Raw genomic sequence first — 16,867 nt, forward strand, 5'->3', positions numbered from 1 at the left:
CATATCGGCTGTCACGTTACCGCACCGTTAGGAAGTCATTGCTGTCGAGTGTCAGTTAATGAGCCGAGTGTTTAGAAAATAACACTCGGTAGAGACGGACGTTGCCGAGTGCTGCAACTGTTTGCCGAGCACACTCGGTAGACAGTGGTCTGTACCGAGTGTCCGATAATTTACACTCGGCACAGACTGAGGCACTTGGTACCATCGCAGATTCTAGTAGTGGACGTACCCGGGGCCCATCGGCGAGCATCGAGAGCATGTCCATGAGAGTCTTCTTGACCTCTAAATTCTGTTCCACAGAGACAAATGCGTGACACTGGAAGCAGTTCTCCTCTCTGAGCCGCATGTACACTGCATAGGCGAGTGTCATCTTCCCGGAACCGACCATGCCAACAATGGAGACGGTCTTGAGCTCAGACTTGTCCCCAGATTCGGTAACCATCTTGGTCACCTCTTCCACTGGCCTGGCCAGGCCGACAAGTCTGTCAATATCTTGGTTGAGCGCGGAAAGGCGGGGATCAACGACGTCCCCATGCTTGGCCTTGGCGGGGAGGGTCACGTCGATCTTGTGGCGCCGCTGCTGCTCTGTTTGGTCAATGACACCCACCTTGAGAGTGTGAAGCTCGCTGGAGATGGCGCGGCGGGTGGGGAGTGTTGCCGTCTTGCGCGCAATGCTGCGAAACCACCATTGAGACCTGAAGGAGGGGTTGCCCCGGATGCGGGCGGCAGCACCGACGCGGATGGTGAACAGGTCGACCCAGTCCCTCATCTCGGGGTTCTGCTCATTCTCGCTGAGGCACTCGTAGTGGTGGATCGCGGCGTGGATGCTTCCTAGCTTGAATTTGAGGAAGCGGACGCCAGAGAGCAGCGCGCCGAGCTTCTCCGGCAGCACGTCCATCACCCGGACAACGTGCCCATCTTGCTCGCCGGCCCCCAACCCCGGGGACAGGGCTGGTTCAGCGAATGTGGACTGGTGTGGCGTCTAGCTTGCAGCTCGTCTAGCTCTCTCAGGATGTGCGTTGCTGATCCACCCGGCAACGCACGTCCTAAACTACTTATCTTAAAGAACACCTCTAATGAGGTTGCTGTTTTGCCATTGGGTCCGGTTAGAACCAATCTGAATATGAAAATAAGGAAAGTGGAATCATATATAAAGGTACCAACTTGTGCCACTACCTCCAACTATCACCCATGTCTAATGATTATCTTCAGACCCATTATTGGATTTTTTTTTTATTTGAGACCAGCGGACCCACTGGATTAGGCTCTGATGATTAGCATGATCACTATCAGGCCAGAGAGGTTTGCCTGGATCGGACAATACAATACGATGCAAATTACAATCAACTGATCACTAGAGTTCGGCAAAAGTCCGAAGCAACCAGCCAAGCATCATTGCTTGCCACTACAACTCTGGGACAGACTAGTATGTAATTCTAATAAGCTAGCAATAAGCAACCAATCAACCGTGGGGTGGTTACCAGTAATAAGCTAGAAATACCTCCAAAACAAGAGATTATGCGAATCCCATGATAACCTACCTAGAAAAGTTTCAAAATTCTTTAAACTTTTTTTTCTGAACTAAGACCTTGAAACCTTTTTAACATACAGGAGAGACTATGGTATACATCTACAAAGTTTAAACTGCAAATTTGATGCCATTCGTGAATATAAAAATATGCACGTGGAATTCTTGTGAAGCGCACGTGGAATATACAGAAGATCAGCCAACGCCGAACCAGCATGGAGCTCGCCGTGGGCGCCTCCGAGAGCGCCATGAGATCGCTGCTTGGCAAACGCGGCAGCCTCCTCGCCCAGGAGTACAAGCTCATCAGCAGCGTCCGCAGCGAGATCCAGTACATGAACAACGAGCTCTCCAGCATGTACGCCTTCCTCCGCAAGCTCAGCCGGGTAGCTGCAGCTGGAGCTGCTCACGATGAGCAGACCAAGGGCTGGATCGAGCAGGTCCGCGATGTCGCCTACGACATCGAGGACTGCGTGGACGACTTCGCGCACCGCCTCAACCACCAGCCCCGTGGGGAGGGCCTCCTCTTCAACGTCAGCTGCGCATGGTACACCATGACCACGCTCTGGGCACGCCGGGACATCGCCTCCAGGATCATCGACCTCAAGAACCGAGCACAGGAAGTCGGGGAGCGCCGCACGAGGTACGGCGTGCAGGACCCCAAAGAAAACTCCGAGTCCGTCTCTGGCATCAAGCCAAGTGGACCGGCACGCCCGTACGCCACAGATCACCTGCAACCTCCTGCACCGCAGCTCGTGGGTACAACCGAGCCAGTGGGGCAGGAGGATGCCATTATGAAGCATGGGCAGTGGGTGACAGAGTCGGAGGGTGGTGTGAGGGTTCTCGCCATTGTTGGATTTGGTGGGCTTGGCAAGACGACGATGGCGCTGGCACTGCAGCGCAGATTTGGGGAGAAGTTTGATTCCCGGGCGTGGGTGCAGGCATCACAAAAGCTGAATCTGCCATCACTGCTGAGAGACATCCTGAAGCAGGTCATGCCGCAGCAGGATCCCGAGGGTAAAGGTGGCCGTGGCACCTCAGACGGCCATGCTGATGGAATAGAAGGATGGAATGAGAAACAGCTGAAGGAGAAGCTCAAAGAACAGCTGAAGCAGAAGAAGTGAGTACTACAACTATTATATATTTGGTAGCACTGACTATGAAGCCTAAATCAACTGCTTTAAATTTCCATAATCATTTATATTGTTAGTTACCCACCAACCAATACCCCGATTTTGCATGGTTACCTTAACTTCCCATGTATATAAACATTATATAAAACTTGTTGCTGTAATTAAGGAAATTCTTAGATTGTGCTTGTTAGCCAAAACCTGGACTAAATTTACATAGGTGTAGATCAAATATAATCACCTAGAATTATATTATGGAAAAGTCATTAGAGAAAATATTAGCCGATAATGCGTAAAATAAGCAATGTGGAAAATTAGGCGGTTTGGTTCGATGACTAAGGTTTGTATTATAGAATTTTTGTACATTACCAAAAGGAAACAATTTTAAATAATATAGGACCAAATGCTCAAAATAAGAAGTTGGAATGTCTTACTACCTAAGTTTAGAATTGATGTCGTTCTATAGTTCATAAAATGGAACCAAGGTAGTGATGAATTAATTTTGTTGTAGAAGTGATATTCACAGATCACGTTATTAGAACCCCACTGACACTGTCTAAACCTTTTTCTGTTTGCAGTTACTTCCTCTTTATAGATGATGTATGGTCTGTATCGTCATGGCAAAATATCTGGCAATCTTTGCTCATAAATCAAAAGGGAAGCATAGTGGTGACTATAAGGTTCAAGTCTGTAGCAAATGCCTGCTGCCGTCAACAAGAACATATCTACATGCTTAAACCACTCCCTCATGTGGAATCTACAAAATTGTTCTTTGAAAGAATTCATGATCCAAATAAAGAAAACTTCAAAGAAACCAAGGATGAAATTATAAGGAAATGTGGAGGTCTACCTTTGGCATTAGTTGCGGTGGCAGGGCTCTTAGCCAGAAGAGATCTGACAGAAGAGAGCCATTGGAGAACAGTGAAAGAGTCTCTAAATTCAGAGTTGGATAAAAATCTTAGTCCTGAGGGCGTGACACAAATTCTTAATCTCTGCTACAATGATTTACCAGCTGATCAGAAGAATTGTTTGTTGTACTTGAGCATATTCCCGAAAGGTTGCAGCATCAACAGGAAGCGATTAATCAGGCGATGGATATCTGAAGGTTTCATTGCTGAGAAGGATGGGAAAACAGTTAAGTTGCTGAAGACAGTTTCAATGAGCTCATCAGTAGAAATATAGTCCGGCCAGTGGAACACAGCACCAATGGCAAGGTGAAGACTTGCCAAGTTCATGATATGATCCTTGAATATATTGTGTCCAAGTCAAGCGAAGAGAATTTTATCACCGTGGTTGGAGGTCACTGGCTCACACCAACACCGAGCAACAAAGTCCGCCGGCTTTCCCTTCATAACAGCAACCCTGAGGATGTAAAAGAGAAAATAGAGAACATGAACTTGTCACATGTCCGGTCACTAACTGTGTTTGAGAATTTGCAACATCTACCTTCATATTCATTCAAGTTTGTTATACTGCAGGTGTTGGATCTAGAAGGTTGCAAGAACATAAATACAAACAGCTGGACAAAATTTTTAAGATGTTTCAATTAAAGTATCTGAGTCTACACAGTACGTATATCAAGAAACTCCCATCAGAAATTGGAAAACTCCAATATTTGGAGACACTGGATATTAGGGATACAAAAGTGACAGAATTGCCTTCATCTGTTGGGCGGCTCCAAAAAATGGTCCATCTACTTGGTGGCAATAAATCCACACATCTTGCCTTGAGATTCACAGAAGAAATTGCAAAGATGACCGCATTACAAACACTCTTAGGGATTGAGATTAGTAGGGGTTCAACTCCAGACCTTGGAAGCATGCACAATCTCACCAAATTGAAGAAGTTAAGCATCTACAGTCTTAGAGATCTTCATACCAACAACCTCTGTTTTCCTAAACGGAATTAAACGGCCGTTTAGACGGGTCTAAACGGTAAACGCGACCTCACCGTTCTGTTTAGGGCCTGGGCGGAAAAAAAAATGGTTGACCAGTTTAAACGGTCAACGGGGGTTTAAACGGGTGAAACGGCCGAAACGGAACGGTCCCTGTTCGTTTTTAAACGGCGTTTGGGCCGTTTCTGGCTCCGTTTTGGAGTTGGGCCGGGCGCGCGCGGGAAAATGGACGGTCTTTCGCGGGCTGGTCCAAAAGCTAGGTTAACGCACGCCCTCCCTTTTCCCAGTCGCACAGCTCGTCTCCATCAGTCCATCTGTACCATCTCCCAGCCGCCGCTCGTCTCGCTCCCTTCTCCGTCGCCCAGCTCGCCGGCCGGCCAGAGGCAGGGGCTCGCCCGCCGAAGGAGGCAGGGGCTCGCCCGCCCAGAGGAGGCAGGGGCTCGCCGGCCAGGAGGAGGCAGGGGCTCGCCGGCCAGGAGGAGGCAGGGGCTCGCCGGCAGGAGGAGGCAGGGGCTCGCCCGCCCAGAGGAGGCAGGGGCTCGCCCGCCCAGAGGCAGGGGCTCGCCGGCAGGAGGAGGCAGGGGCTCGCCGGCAGCAGGAGGTAGGGGCTCGCTCGCCCAGAGGCAGGGGCTCCTCCGTTGCCAGGTACGGCTCCTCCTCCTTGCTCGTTCACTCCTCCTCCTGGCACAGCTGAAGGGAACATCCCTGAATATCTGATATTACTAATTCAATTTGCCAACCCTGTTTTAAGGTAATAAGAACATTACCAAATCAAAAATTGTGCTACAGTACAAAACCCTTTAGGCCGTTTAATTCCGTCTAAACACGTCTAAACACGTTTAAACTCTAAACGGCACCTCGCCGTTCGTCTACCGTTTTCCGTCTAGGAAAACATTGCCAACAACAACAAATATGACGAGTTACTCCCTACCATTGAGCACCTAACTAGATACTCGCTCAAGTCCCTTGCAATTGATGATGGCTTCACAGGTTTTCTTAATTCAATAGATGATTTGTCCAGTCCACTAAAATACATACTCTCACTTGATCTTTCTGGCAAATTACTTCGTGTGCCTAGATGGATCAAGGAGCTGGAGACTCTTGAGAAGTTAACTTTATCATTGACTTCACTGCGGACAGATGGTTTGCAAGTTCTTTACCAGCTCTCTAAGTTGTTTTCTCTCACATTCGCAACCAATGCAAAAGGACAAGATAGTAGTGTTCTGGAGATTCTACAGAAGAATGCCATGGATTCAGGAGGCAAGATCTTTGTTCCGGCTGATGGATTTGCCAGTCTTAAACTGCTACGATTTTCAGCACCAGTCATGCCTTTGCTGAGCTTCCTAGAAGGGGCAATGCCAGAGCTTCAATTCAGGCTATCTGAAGGAGTGTGTGGTTTGGATTACCTTAAAAGTCTCCAACAAGTCCATCTTAGAGTCAGCCAGCAGGCTTCTGAAGCTACTAAGGCGAAGGTATCTGATATCAGAAGTTCAGTAAGCATGCATCAGAAGAAACCCACAATGGTAGTTGATGAGTACTATGAGTGATAAATGCCAAAACAGCTCCTGTAACCTTAATCCTTGCAATCAGCTATGTTTTGTGATTACAGTCTGAATAATAGCCCATTCATTTGGCTTCAATGTAAAGTGTTGTTGATGTGTGTCCTCATTGGTCAACTTATGTCAAATAGTGTACGATGAGCGAAACCCAACAGGGGTTTCGTCCTAGAAACATTTATGTGAAAATCAATGAATAATTTCTATGATTTTGGTTTTAGTTTCATTTTTGATCTTTGGAGTGCACTTTTGTATTTTTCTTATGTTTCTGATTTCTCTGAGCCTCAGATTCTAAATTGAACTATCCTCCCAGCCCAAGCTACCATTCGAAGGAAATCCATTCGAATTAAAAATATATCTGCCCAGATGTGCAAACCAGTGACAGTCCAAGTGCTTGGAATTGGTTATGCGAGGAGAGATATAAATTATCATCTAGTAGAAAATAACTTATAAATTCTAATAGGAGCGAGAGCATCTGGTGAACCATGAACAGACCACACATCGATGCAGCAGAAAGGAAGCAGCATCCCTAGTGGGATCCGAAATCGATAGCTGCTGCAGGAAGCAACAAGTTGTTCAGAGTTCTTCCGGACCCCATGGGGAGCTCGGAGCGAGCAGGAACTCACCTGGAGCCGCCTCACGAGGCGAATCGAAGCGGGAGAGAGGCGGAGCCGGAGATGTAGGTCGGCGAGCAGTTACGGCGGCGGCGGCGGCGGTGTGGCGGACAGCGGAACATCGCCCAGCCGCCTCCCTCACCCTACTCCGTCCCCTTGGAAGAGACGCAACCGGAGCAGCCCGCGAGTGGCCGGAAGGGGAGCGGCGGACGCCGGCGGGGTACGCGCAGGAGAGGCCGGCGGGGACGCAGAGTAAGATTGGTGGTTGGCGTTGCCGTGCCTCTTGCTGCCTCGCGGCTGCTCTGCCGTCCACTAGGAAGCTGGCTTCCCCGGCGCCGGTTGGCTTCACGCGCGCGTCCCTGCGCCCGCCGCCGCCGAATATTTACACGTAGACCCCTAAATCGGATCGAGACTCTTTAATAGCGATCCGATTCAGGGGTGTAGGTGTAAATATTCAGATCGCGATTAAGGGGGTAATATGTAAACTAAAGGGGCTATTTTGCAAAAGTCTGGAAACAATCGTGGACCAATTTGTAAAACATGTTGACCGTGAACCACGCCGATTGCGGCGCCGGCGCCGGCGAGGTGGCGATGGCTTCCGTCCCGCAGCCCGCGCCCGGCCGGAGAGCAAGGCCGCCACGCCATGATACGCTCCGCATTCTCCGCCTCCGCCTCGATCGGCCTGACCGTTGACCCCGAGGCTGCCGGCCCGTGCGCCGCCTGCTCTGCAGTGGGCCACCGCCGGCCGCCGGCCGCCGGCGTGCCCCAGCGATCAGAACGCGGGAAGGAGACAGAAAGAGATGACGCCGCCGCAGACTGCTTCGAGCGAGGAGGAATCCTCATCCACACATCACTGGAGACTGGCTGATCCTCCGGCACATGCTGAACCTGAAGCTTTGCAGAACGAGAGCTTTTGATCAGGTCAGTGCAGGAATGGGTGTCACACTCTCGCTGTTACCTGAAGATGCCAGTGGCAAATCCTCCGTGGACATCCTTGTCAGCATGAGCATCGTCGCCATGGCGCGGGCAGTCAGGGACTTCCAGCTCGGTGGATCGACGCCTGACAGGACCCACGACAAGACCAGAAGCCTGAAGCTCAAGCTCATGCTGTTGCTTGTGCAGGCTGTGCTCTAACGAATGCACTACCTTGTTAAAATTACTGCAATCTTCAGGATGCTTCTTTTTCTGAATCCATCGATCTCTAGCTGAATGTTACCCATACAGAAGCCCACTCATCAGGTTCAGGATTCAGAAATGGTCTTAGTAGACAGCTGCCAGCCAGCTTCTGGAACGCAATCGTATCCTGAATTTGGATGACACCGCTCTGCAAGCCTGAAATCGAATCATGCTTGCAATGCTGGACAAAAGTGGACGAAGGATCGTAGAATGCAGTGTCACACAGGGTTGTTTGCAGGTTCAGAGCTGCTCAAACTTGAGACCATCATAAACCAACTGAACAAAAACTGGCAATCGTTCTCGTCAAGTGCAGCAGCAGAACTTTTTTTTAGATAATGGTTGAAACCGGCCTTTTGTATCCACTGGTGGATATATACGGCCAAGAAATACAAGAGCATTTAGACTCTAAACCTCAAAATAAAGGGTTAAAAAAATACAAGAAAGAAAGCTAGAAGATTACGTTTCAATCTTCTTCATTCACGTTTCAATCTTACAACAACTTTACGCAGCACCAATCCAACATCTCTCTGGTTGCTTAGAAACTTGAAATTTGAATCATCGGTTGCTTGCCAAATCCTTCCACATGGAAACCACATAAATAAACTCCGCTTAGGCAATGAATTTGGGTACACAGAACTCCAGGGCGACGCCGAGAACAGACGTTGAAAACGCTGCCGTCGCCCATCCAACAAGCCGGAGTTAGGTTTTCACCCGTAGGACTGCTAACCTTTGCAGAAATGCTAACCTTTGCAGAAAGCACCACAACAGCGACTCAAATGAGGAAAAATACTCGCCACCGGTGTTGACCCGACACAAGATCAATGGGGTAGAGCTTTTGCCCGAAGCTCCTGCAATGAAACATCATCGCCACCGCGAGCAACCCTGCCATCTGCCAGCCACCGCAGTCCTACCGGCCGATCTTAGTTGGGGAATGGAACAGGCTGCTGGCTTGTCCCCATGGCCACCACAAAAGGGAGCCATGGGAGTCATTGGTGACCGCTGTCCGACCGAGGAGAAGTGCAGATCAGGACCGGGGTCAGCTACCGGCTGCGGCGCCCTACGCGACCTGCGAGCCCGTCGCCGTCCTGGTGACCGCCCACGGCACCTAGAACCGCCGCCCCGGCCCAGCCCGGGTGCCGACCGCCACCACCCCTGTCGGGTCGTGGGCGACCAGATCCGGCCACGGGACTGCCGGAAATGGCTCGGACATAGCCGGATCTGCCGCCCCGAGACCGACAAACGCCGCCGCCGCCGCCGCCGCTGCCGCCGGGAGAGACTGCCCCGCCACTGCTGCAACAGCAGACCTAACTCGAACATTAGGACAAGAGGATCGGTCAGCCTGCTAGAAGAAGTTTATGAGGGAGGATTATTGTTAGGATTCAAACCACAATTTGCTGCATCATCTTGTAGTTATAGCAGTTCAGTGTCCACGAGGTCAGCAAGTCTCATCGGAAATGCTTGATGAACCCACTCGCGAAGTTTTTGTTCTCCAGCAAACATCGAGTCAGTTGGCATTTTCCTGGTGAAGATTTCCGGTAACATGATACCGAGGCTTAATGCATCGTTGTGATTACGGAGAAAATTCCCTGTATGCCATTCGAATTTATAATTATCCCTTATATGCTATTAAAATTTTAGCTATCCCTTCACTGCATCAGATTTTGTATTTCCATCTCTTTCCTGCCATTCCGTTACATTTTCACGTTACCTGCGTTGAATGCTGATGTAGTCCCCGCGCATCAGCGAGAGGGAGAAATAAAAGCTTTTTTTTCAGTCCCCTTCGCTTCCGACAGAGCTTGTCCTCAGCTAATTCTGCAATGTTCATGCGCCGAGCTGGGCAAACGGGAGCACTACCCGACCCTGCTCTTGGGTGCAGCGCGTGGCGCGTAGCGGCGTGGCGGGCAAGGGCAGTGCATGGCCCCATGGCGGCGGTGGCCCCGCAGCAGCGTGGCGAGCGGGGGCAGCGCATAGCTCGGCGTCGTAGACAGTTCGCGGCAGTACGACAACCCTCCATGGACGGGGCGGCTCGCAGGCGTTGCGGCTTCTTGCGTCCGTATTGCCATTTCCTTTGGCGCCGCCTTGCATTGGGCCTTACACCCACACCTCCCGTGGGCTTGATGTGTTCCGTGATAGAAGTCTTGGATCAGTAGTGGTAGATCAGTGGGTACTAGCATGTGCCTTTAGATAAACAACACTGAAAATCGAAAGAGAGAAGAGCACAACCATTGGGTTTGGTGGAGGAGGTGGCCATGGTAGTGACGGCAAGGTCGATGAGGCGGCGACATAGTGGTTGAAGTGTGCCGGAGTCGAGGGCGCAGAGGAGGCGATGGAGGAGTCCGTGATGACAGCATGTCGTAGGTGGTAGCGGAGCTTCCCATCTCTACAACGCCATTCATATCGGGTCTAGGGTTTGTAGGTGAGTTTTGGGGGCACGGTGAATCTCGTCGTGCGTGCTCCGGGCCCCACCTTCCTTTATATAATGTTGTGCAATGGGTGCCCACAACCAAGAGAGTTGGTTGTGCGCCCCCGATCAGGGTGCGAGAGAAGGGTGTGACTCGGTCGTTAGACCGAGCCGGTGAAGATCAACCTAACCCTCTGCTGTTGTGAGCTCTTCTCCGGGCTCCGGCATGGACTCCATGGGCTTCTTCGCATTCGTGACCGCAAGATTCGATGCGGAGGTTGGGTGTAGACGTGCAGTATGGAGTCCATCAGGCGCGTACGCACTAGTCCTTGATCCTCTACAAGGTTCTATTGATCAAATTGGTGATTTTGTTTAGTAATCGAGTTCGTCGATTTGTGGACAAGGTGTCGAAGGGATTTAACGGAGACAGTAGCATGTAATTTAACGGAATGGCACCAAAGGGATAAAATATAAATTTGATGGTAATGAAGAGATATCTAAATTTTCAATGGCATATAAGGAATAATTAAAAATTTAGATGGCATACAACGAATTTTCTCATAATTATGATTGCGGGTTTCTTTGCTAGGGAGATCCAAAGTAAATTTTTGAAGTGTCCATCTCTGCCTGTGGAGAGCGGGTTGACAACCTCTCACGTGTGTTCCAAAGAAGTGGAGTGGAGTAGGAGGGGATGGCTAGCTCCACTCTCCATACACAAATGCTCTCTCACCACCGCCATGGCCGCCACCTCCTCCTCTCCATGCTCCAGCCTTTCTCAACCAGCACCACCCCGACCACCTCACATCCACTTCCCGGTGCCTCAGCTTCAATGTTGTTTGATGGAGGTAACAAACATGAGAAGAGACACTGAGGTGTCCCCATACTGCCCCCCCCCCTGCGCGCGCGAAGCCCACTAGCGCTCGCTTGTACCATCGCTTCTCCCGTTTTCTCTCTTCTCCTGCCGAATCCCTCCTCTGTTCTACAATTCACTGTGCAACGGTGGGGTGCCCTCCGAGCAGTCCTCCGTGATCGGATCTGGCCTCACGGGTCCTGGATCTGGCCCTTGATAGCGCGGAAAGTACAGCGATGTCCTGGTCTGTGGTGGGGCAAAAAACCGATGCCTGTGGCGAGCAGTGGTGGATGCTGGCAGCTTGTCTTGGCATCTCCTTGGCCGGATCTGGTGGCTCCTTGTGGGGGGGGGGGTGGGTTAGCTTGACGCCGGGGCTCGCCTTTCCGCTCACCTGCGGCCGGACCTGTGCATGGGGTCGACAGGTCAAGGCCTTTGGAGCGAGCCACCTTAGCCTCGCTGCCCGGGCCATGGTGGCTGTGGTAGTGACGACGTCATGTGGCAGGCACCGGCTTCAGCAATGCTGTGTCTAGGAGACTAGAACACGGTACAATATTCGTAGGTGGAGCTCTAAGCGAAAGCAATGCATGACATCTTGTCGGTGCGGACGGCAGCGACATCCTGAACGCCTCTCTTCTCGGAGGGGTCATGATGCTCCTACAACAATTTTGAGAAACCTCCGGGTGAAAATCTTCCTCCGGTTCTATCTTGAGCAACATGGAAGTTGATGTTTAGCATGCATGTCCGTCCATAGAAAGCTGCAGTAAATGTTTCAAAATATGGAACAAAATGCACCGTGGTGTCAAGGACCAGAAGCAGGAGAGAGGGAACGACCACAAAGGAGAAGGCTACCAAGCTACAACAGCAAATTTGTAGATCTTATTCATGGCAAGTGCTGAAAAAAGGTGCATCATTCGTAAGATAATATGGGAGCATGTATGGAGCTTTAGGTACCAGAGATTGGAGACCACATAAATGAAATGAGATTATTTACTTCTACCGGTATACATTAAAAAACCACTCATCTATGCCTTCTCTTAAAAACTGAGGATAATTTCTTTGTTTCATGTACAGTGACTAAACTCTCAAGGAAGAAATGCATCGTGAGTCAAAAATTTGAGAACAAGTATACTCATGCCTAAAATATTCCATATAATACAAACATGAGGTATCAGGAATTCATAAAAGATTATTTCTATACAAGATATTCCTATTTCTCCTGAATTCATGTTCCAAAGAAATACTACAATGTTCTAAAAATAATACTTGATAGAATATGACTGATTAAAAATATAGACGATACCGCAGTTTATACCATCTGGAAAAACAATTACAATGACACAATTCGAAAAATTATTTGCATCTATAAAAAATAACATAAAGATTGATAAAAAAAACTATGATTGCACAGGCCAGCTTGCTAGTTTCACTTACCATTCTGTCATATTGCTGACGCTCAGGTACCTCAGTAGATACATTTTGCTGTTGCATATCTGCAACAAGTCCTCATCCTTTAAGTTCTTCCAGTCCTCCAAATCCAGCATCACCAGATAGTTAAACTTGTTCAGAGGTACCTGGTCCACTATGCCTGATACAGCTAGCGACCGAACATTCTCACCCCAGTCAATTGTGTGCATCAGCCCTTGGATATCTGGCTCGGGAGAGTGGAGAGCCACCAACCGTGGCATACAAAGCTCACTGGAGGGCCTTATGGTTGGTGGTTCTAAGCTGGTGAGCATGTCTCCGGTAAAAACAAAAGCTGGCCTTCTTGTTGTGGAAGAAATGAACTGTAGCTTAAGATTGTTGACCTGCCATCGGCAGGGCTCAGCTTCATCAAGATTGTGCTCCCCGGTTGGTAGTACCAGGGTGAAGATATTCCTATCGACCAGCTCGGAGAAATGGCACTCCGCTTCTTCCTCACTATGGGTGAGCCCTTTGGCCATCCATTTCATGACAAGATAATCCTTCTCGAACATGTATCCACGTGGAAACATTCTCATGTACTGTAACAATGTCATCAACTCAACAGGAAGGTCCCTGCAGATACGGGTTAGTGCGCACCGGACTTGGTCAGGTAGCTGTGGGCCTTCTTCCACGCTATGAAGTTCTGCAGTCCGCCCACTGAACCCGGGCGATTGCCCATAGCTATTCGGCGCTGCCGTTTGCAGCTGTTCCTTTATGTTGTCAGCAAAAGCAGTTATTAACAGCGGTACACCATTACAACTCCTCAAGATCAGGTCCCTGCTGCCCTCTGGTAGGCAAACATCCTTCACTGGACCAAATGCTGTTGTCATGAGCAACTGTGTTGAGTCTGACTCATTTAAAGGCTTCAACTTGTATACAATCCCATTAAGATCAGAGCAACAACTTCGGGCTACACTTCTGAGGCGGGTTGTAATTACTATTCTACAGCCCCAGTTATTATCCGGAAACACATGCTTGATTATTCCCCAAACTGAAGCATCCCGTAAATCATCAATCAAAATGAAGTACCTGTCCAGGACATTAGGAAAAAGTTATGTGAATTACCATCAGATCGTTGTAATTTTGGACAGAGGTAGTAAGTATTTTATTGAGATAACTGCACTAGACCAGTGTAGTTTTTAGTTACAAAACTCCAATTTTGTGCACCCACTTCCAGAGAACTGGGCATATGCTTTGTGTAGTTTATCCCAAAACTACACTTGTAACGCACACTGCTGTGGGTTTGTTATTCCTATAACAGATGCAAATTAAGCGTACTTTTATGATAAATATGGAATATATGTAGTTCACTAAGTTGCACCTAGGGTCCTTATAATTTTGTCGGTTTGCAGAGAAAATATAAATCGTCGTAGTACATATATGGGCATTTCTGCCGGTGTACATATTTTAATACGATGCATATGTGCAATTTCTTTTTAACATATTTTGAGCTAGAACTTAAAAGTGCACGATCCAGCTTAGCTGTTTTGGCGCATCCAACTCCAAGCCATTGTAGGACAAAGTAAACTATGATCTATGATACAGAAAAATTTATAGGCAACATATTCAAAATCCTTGTTAATTTAGATGCTGAATTATATTACCTCTTGTGTTGCAAGTTCTCCCGGATCAGGAGAATCAGAAGTTTTGTATCTGCAGTTTCCATTTCTTGAATTGTTCGGCCTGTGATCTGCTGGTAGATGTAACAGAGAAACGACCTGATTTTGGACAGTGACACCGCGGCAGAAATGTGGTACATATGCCAGAGTTTAGGAGTTTGGTCGGGCTGGAATGACAGAGTACGGCGTCCCCTCATGAAAAGAGTTGGGAATTGCTGGAATTGACGTTGGAACTCCATGGCAAGAGCAGTCTTACCGATCCCACCCGGTCCAAAAATCGATAAGATTCTCAGGCTAGTGCCGGCGTAAAGGAGACACCTGCGCAGCTTCTTCATCCGTCCGTCGATGCCAACAAGACGGGGTGTCGCCGCCCTGTCCTCGTGGAGTTCCTCCCCTCCATGGGACTCGGAAGTCCAGGATTGCACGGCATACCGGCAGGGATCGTTGAGGGTGTGATAGAGTTGTTCCGCCATGTATCTGATTTCCTCCTTCCAAAAGGATTGCACGCCGCGAGGGCCAGCGCCGGGCCCGCCTGATCGCCCGGGGCGGGGCGGGGCTGGAGTAGGTGCAGGGAGAGGCGGTGGAGGCGGCGCGCCGCCGGGGACTCGGTTTCTCCGGCGCCGGAGCGGGAGGCGGCGGCGGGCGGCGGCATGGCGCGGGGCGGGGGGTGCTCGACGAAATCGCGGAGGCGTGCGCGCGAAGGGAGAGCGGAGGAAGTAGTTGCCGTTACGGTGGAAGGGGGTTTACCATTAATAATGTAATGGGTCTCGACGCGCGTGTCACGGGTTGGTCCCTGCAAACTTACACTATTCCGGTTCAGCCCTCGCGTGGCGTTTGGCTGCTGAATCTTCTTTCTTTTCCAGTCCACGCGGAGATGCTTGTTGTAAATATTTATCCGTGGAAGGGTGATTCGGGGGATTTTTCTGCTGCTTAGGACGGTGGAGGCAGCGACGAGGGGATATGGAGGTGACGCGTCGGCGCATGGATGGTGATGTGGAGATAAGGCTCGGTCGCCGAACAGCGTCCGGCCTGTATGAAATGTGGGGCCGGTTTCGCTCCAGGACATTCCGGGCCCACACGCTCGTGGCGGTGAGGAAAGGGGTAGAGCGCGGCGGTGTGGGCTCAGGACTTTTACGATGAGTTTCCTTGCACGCTTTCCAATTCGTAGATGAGGATGGTGACGGAGGAACTCCCCGCTCGCGCCGTCTCCTCTTATATTTTTTTTTTCAATTCTGGTGTATTCACAATGGCAACGAGTCAACGTAGGTAACTCCTAGCCAAACTATTTGGCTTTCAGTTTCAGTCGTAGCTTACTGGTCTTGTTTGCGTGTTCTAGGGTAGCTTGTAGTTTTTGTTTCTTTATTAGCAACATTTATGGGTGGTCCTTAAACGGTTAATAAGCTTGTCATGTAATTAGTATCATTCAGGTTCATAAACTCTGAAAATGTAGATTTGAGTCATTAAACTTGTCAGATATGTCGTCATGGTTCATCGTCCCCAGAATACCTCTATAATAGTTGCTAACATGGCAAGCCAGCGGCATCGACGAGCTAAAATCACAAGGGTATCTCCGTTACTTTGAACCTGGATGACACATTTTGACAAAGATTATTGGTCCTTGTTATCTTCTGCTCCAAAGTTCATGGACGCACATAATACTCCACAAACAGGGTTAGAAACTGTACATGCATTTTACTCTCTTCTTTCTTCCTTCCAATCATTTTCTTTCCTCCATTCTTCTCTTCTTTTTTCTTAGGATTCCCCTCTCTTCCATTTCTCTTTTCCTTTGGTCTCTTCAGTTCGGGTGCCTGTGGGCGTTTGCTGTTCGTTACGGTGAAAAGGGATAGATGAGGATGCATGGTGAAAGGATTGACGGACTTCATGGTCTTAGAACGGTTCCATTATGTTTTTCCCATTGAAACTTAGTCAATTTGAAAATGACTTTATTTTTCCTTGGTCGTTGGCTGGACGGGGCAGGATCTGTGATGGCTGATAGGAGGAGATGGCGTGCCCGGGATGCTCATGATAATTGTTGGTTCTACGACAACCAGAACCTGAAACAACAGATACTAGGCACGGTGCGGATGAGGTAGCGGGGGCTCTTCCGTGCTATCAAGCGACAAAGTTAAGTTGGAGCAACAAAGTTAAGTTGATTCTGTCCATAATCAGCTAAACATGATTTTTTACTACTTGAAATTGATTCTGTCCAGGAATGACCAGGAAACAGGCCGGAATGAGTGTATCATCCGGTTTCACTGGATCCAGGCCTGGAACGGTTCAGGAACCGTTCCTGAGCAACCGAACGAGGCCTAAACAGGAGGGGTCTGAGCTAGTTCTGTGCACCGGAGCCGCATGAAGCGAGTGTAGGGTCCATGCGTACCGTGTCCCCTTGTGTGTAGGCTTCTTACGTTACGGAGGGTATTGGATCGACATCCAGGCCTAAGACATTCCGTGTGCGGATGAGGGATGCTGATGACCGAACAGCTCACTCACTTTTCATCAAAGTTGGTTATGCCGATTTGGGCAATCACAGTGTAAGAAAGGAATAAGAGAAATTAACTGACATATATCATTTTTCTTTCAGAAGAAATTATCATGTGATCCCAAACACAGTAGGTTTTGGCTCACGCAATTGTTCGTA

At 49.2% G+C, this 16,867-nt stretch overlaps 1 protein-coding gene, 1 long non-coding RNA gene and 1 pseudogene across 8 annotated transcripts; 1 reads left to right on the forward strand and 2 right to left on the reverse strand.

Moving 5' to 3' along the window:
* Nucleotides 1-1,631: 1,631 nt before the first annotated feature.
* On the reverse strand, nt 1,632-7,090 carry LOC112902759. 3 transcript variants are annotated; one of them, XR_003230655.1, is made up of 3 exons: nt 6,732-7,090; nt 3,506-4,017; nt 1,632-2,575 (listed from the first exon to the last, which is right to left on the reverse strand). It is a non-coding gene; the product is annotated as an uncharacterized LOC112902759 (long non-coding RNA). The 3 variants fall into 3 exon arrangements; XR_003230656.1 differs by lacking the exon at nt 1,632-2,575 and adding an exon at nt 3,272-3,412; XR_003230657.1 differs by lacking the exon at nt 1,632-2,575 and adding an exon at nt 3,273-3,425.
* On the forward strand, nt 1,744-6,657 carry LOC112902757 (annotated as a pseudogene).
* A 3,712-nt stretch (nt 7,091-10,802) lies between the features above and the next one.
* LOC112902753 (disease resistance protein RPP13-like) lies at nt 10,803-14,922 on the reverse strand. 5 transcript variants are annotated; one of them, XM_025971923.1, is made up of 4 exons: nt 14,483-14,922; nt 14,212-14,393; nt 12,578-13,636; nt 10,803-11,800 (listed from the first exon to the last, which is right to left on the reverse strand). In XM_025971923.1, the coding sequence occupies exons 2-4, from the start codon at nt 14,364-14,366 to the stop codon at nt 11,638-11,640; spliced, it is 1,377 nt and encodes a 458-aa protein (XP_025827708.1). In that variant the 5' UTR covers nt 14,367-14,393; nt 14,483-14,922; the 3' UTR covers nt 10,803-11,637. The 5 variants fall into 5 exon arrangements, with proteins under 5 accessions (XP_025827708.1, XP_025827704.1, XP_025827705.1 ...); XM_025971919.1 differs by having other exon boundaries at nt 14,212-14,922; XM_025971920.1 differs by having other exon boundaries at nt 10,803-11,901; nt 14,212-14,922.
* Nucleotides 14,923-16,867: the final 1,945 nt, after the last annotated feature.

Source organism: Panicum hallii, chromosome 8 (assembly GCF_002211085.1).
Source record: "Panicum hallii strain FIL2 chromosome 8, PHallii_v3.1, whole genome shotgun sequence".
In the NCBI taxonomy this organism is placed as follows: Eukaryota; Viridiplantae; Streptophyta; class Magnoliopsida; order Poales; family Poaceae; genus Panicum; species Panicum hallii.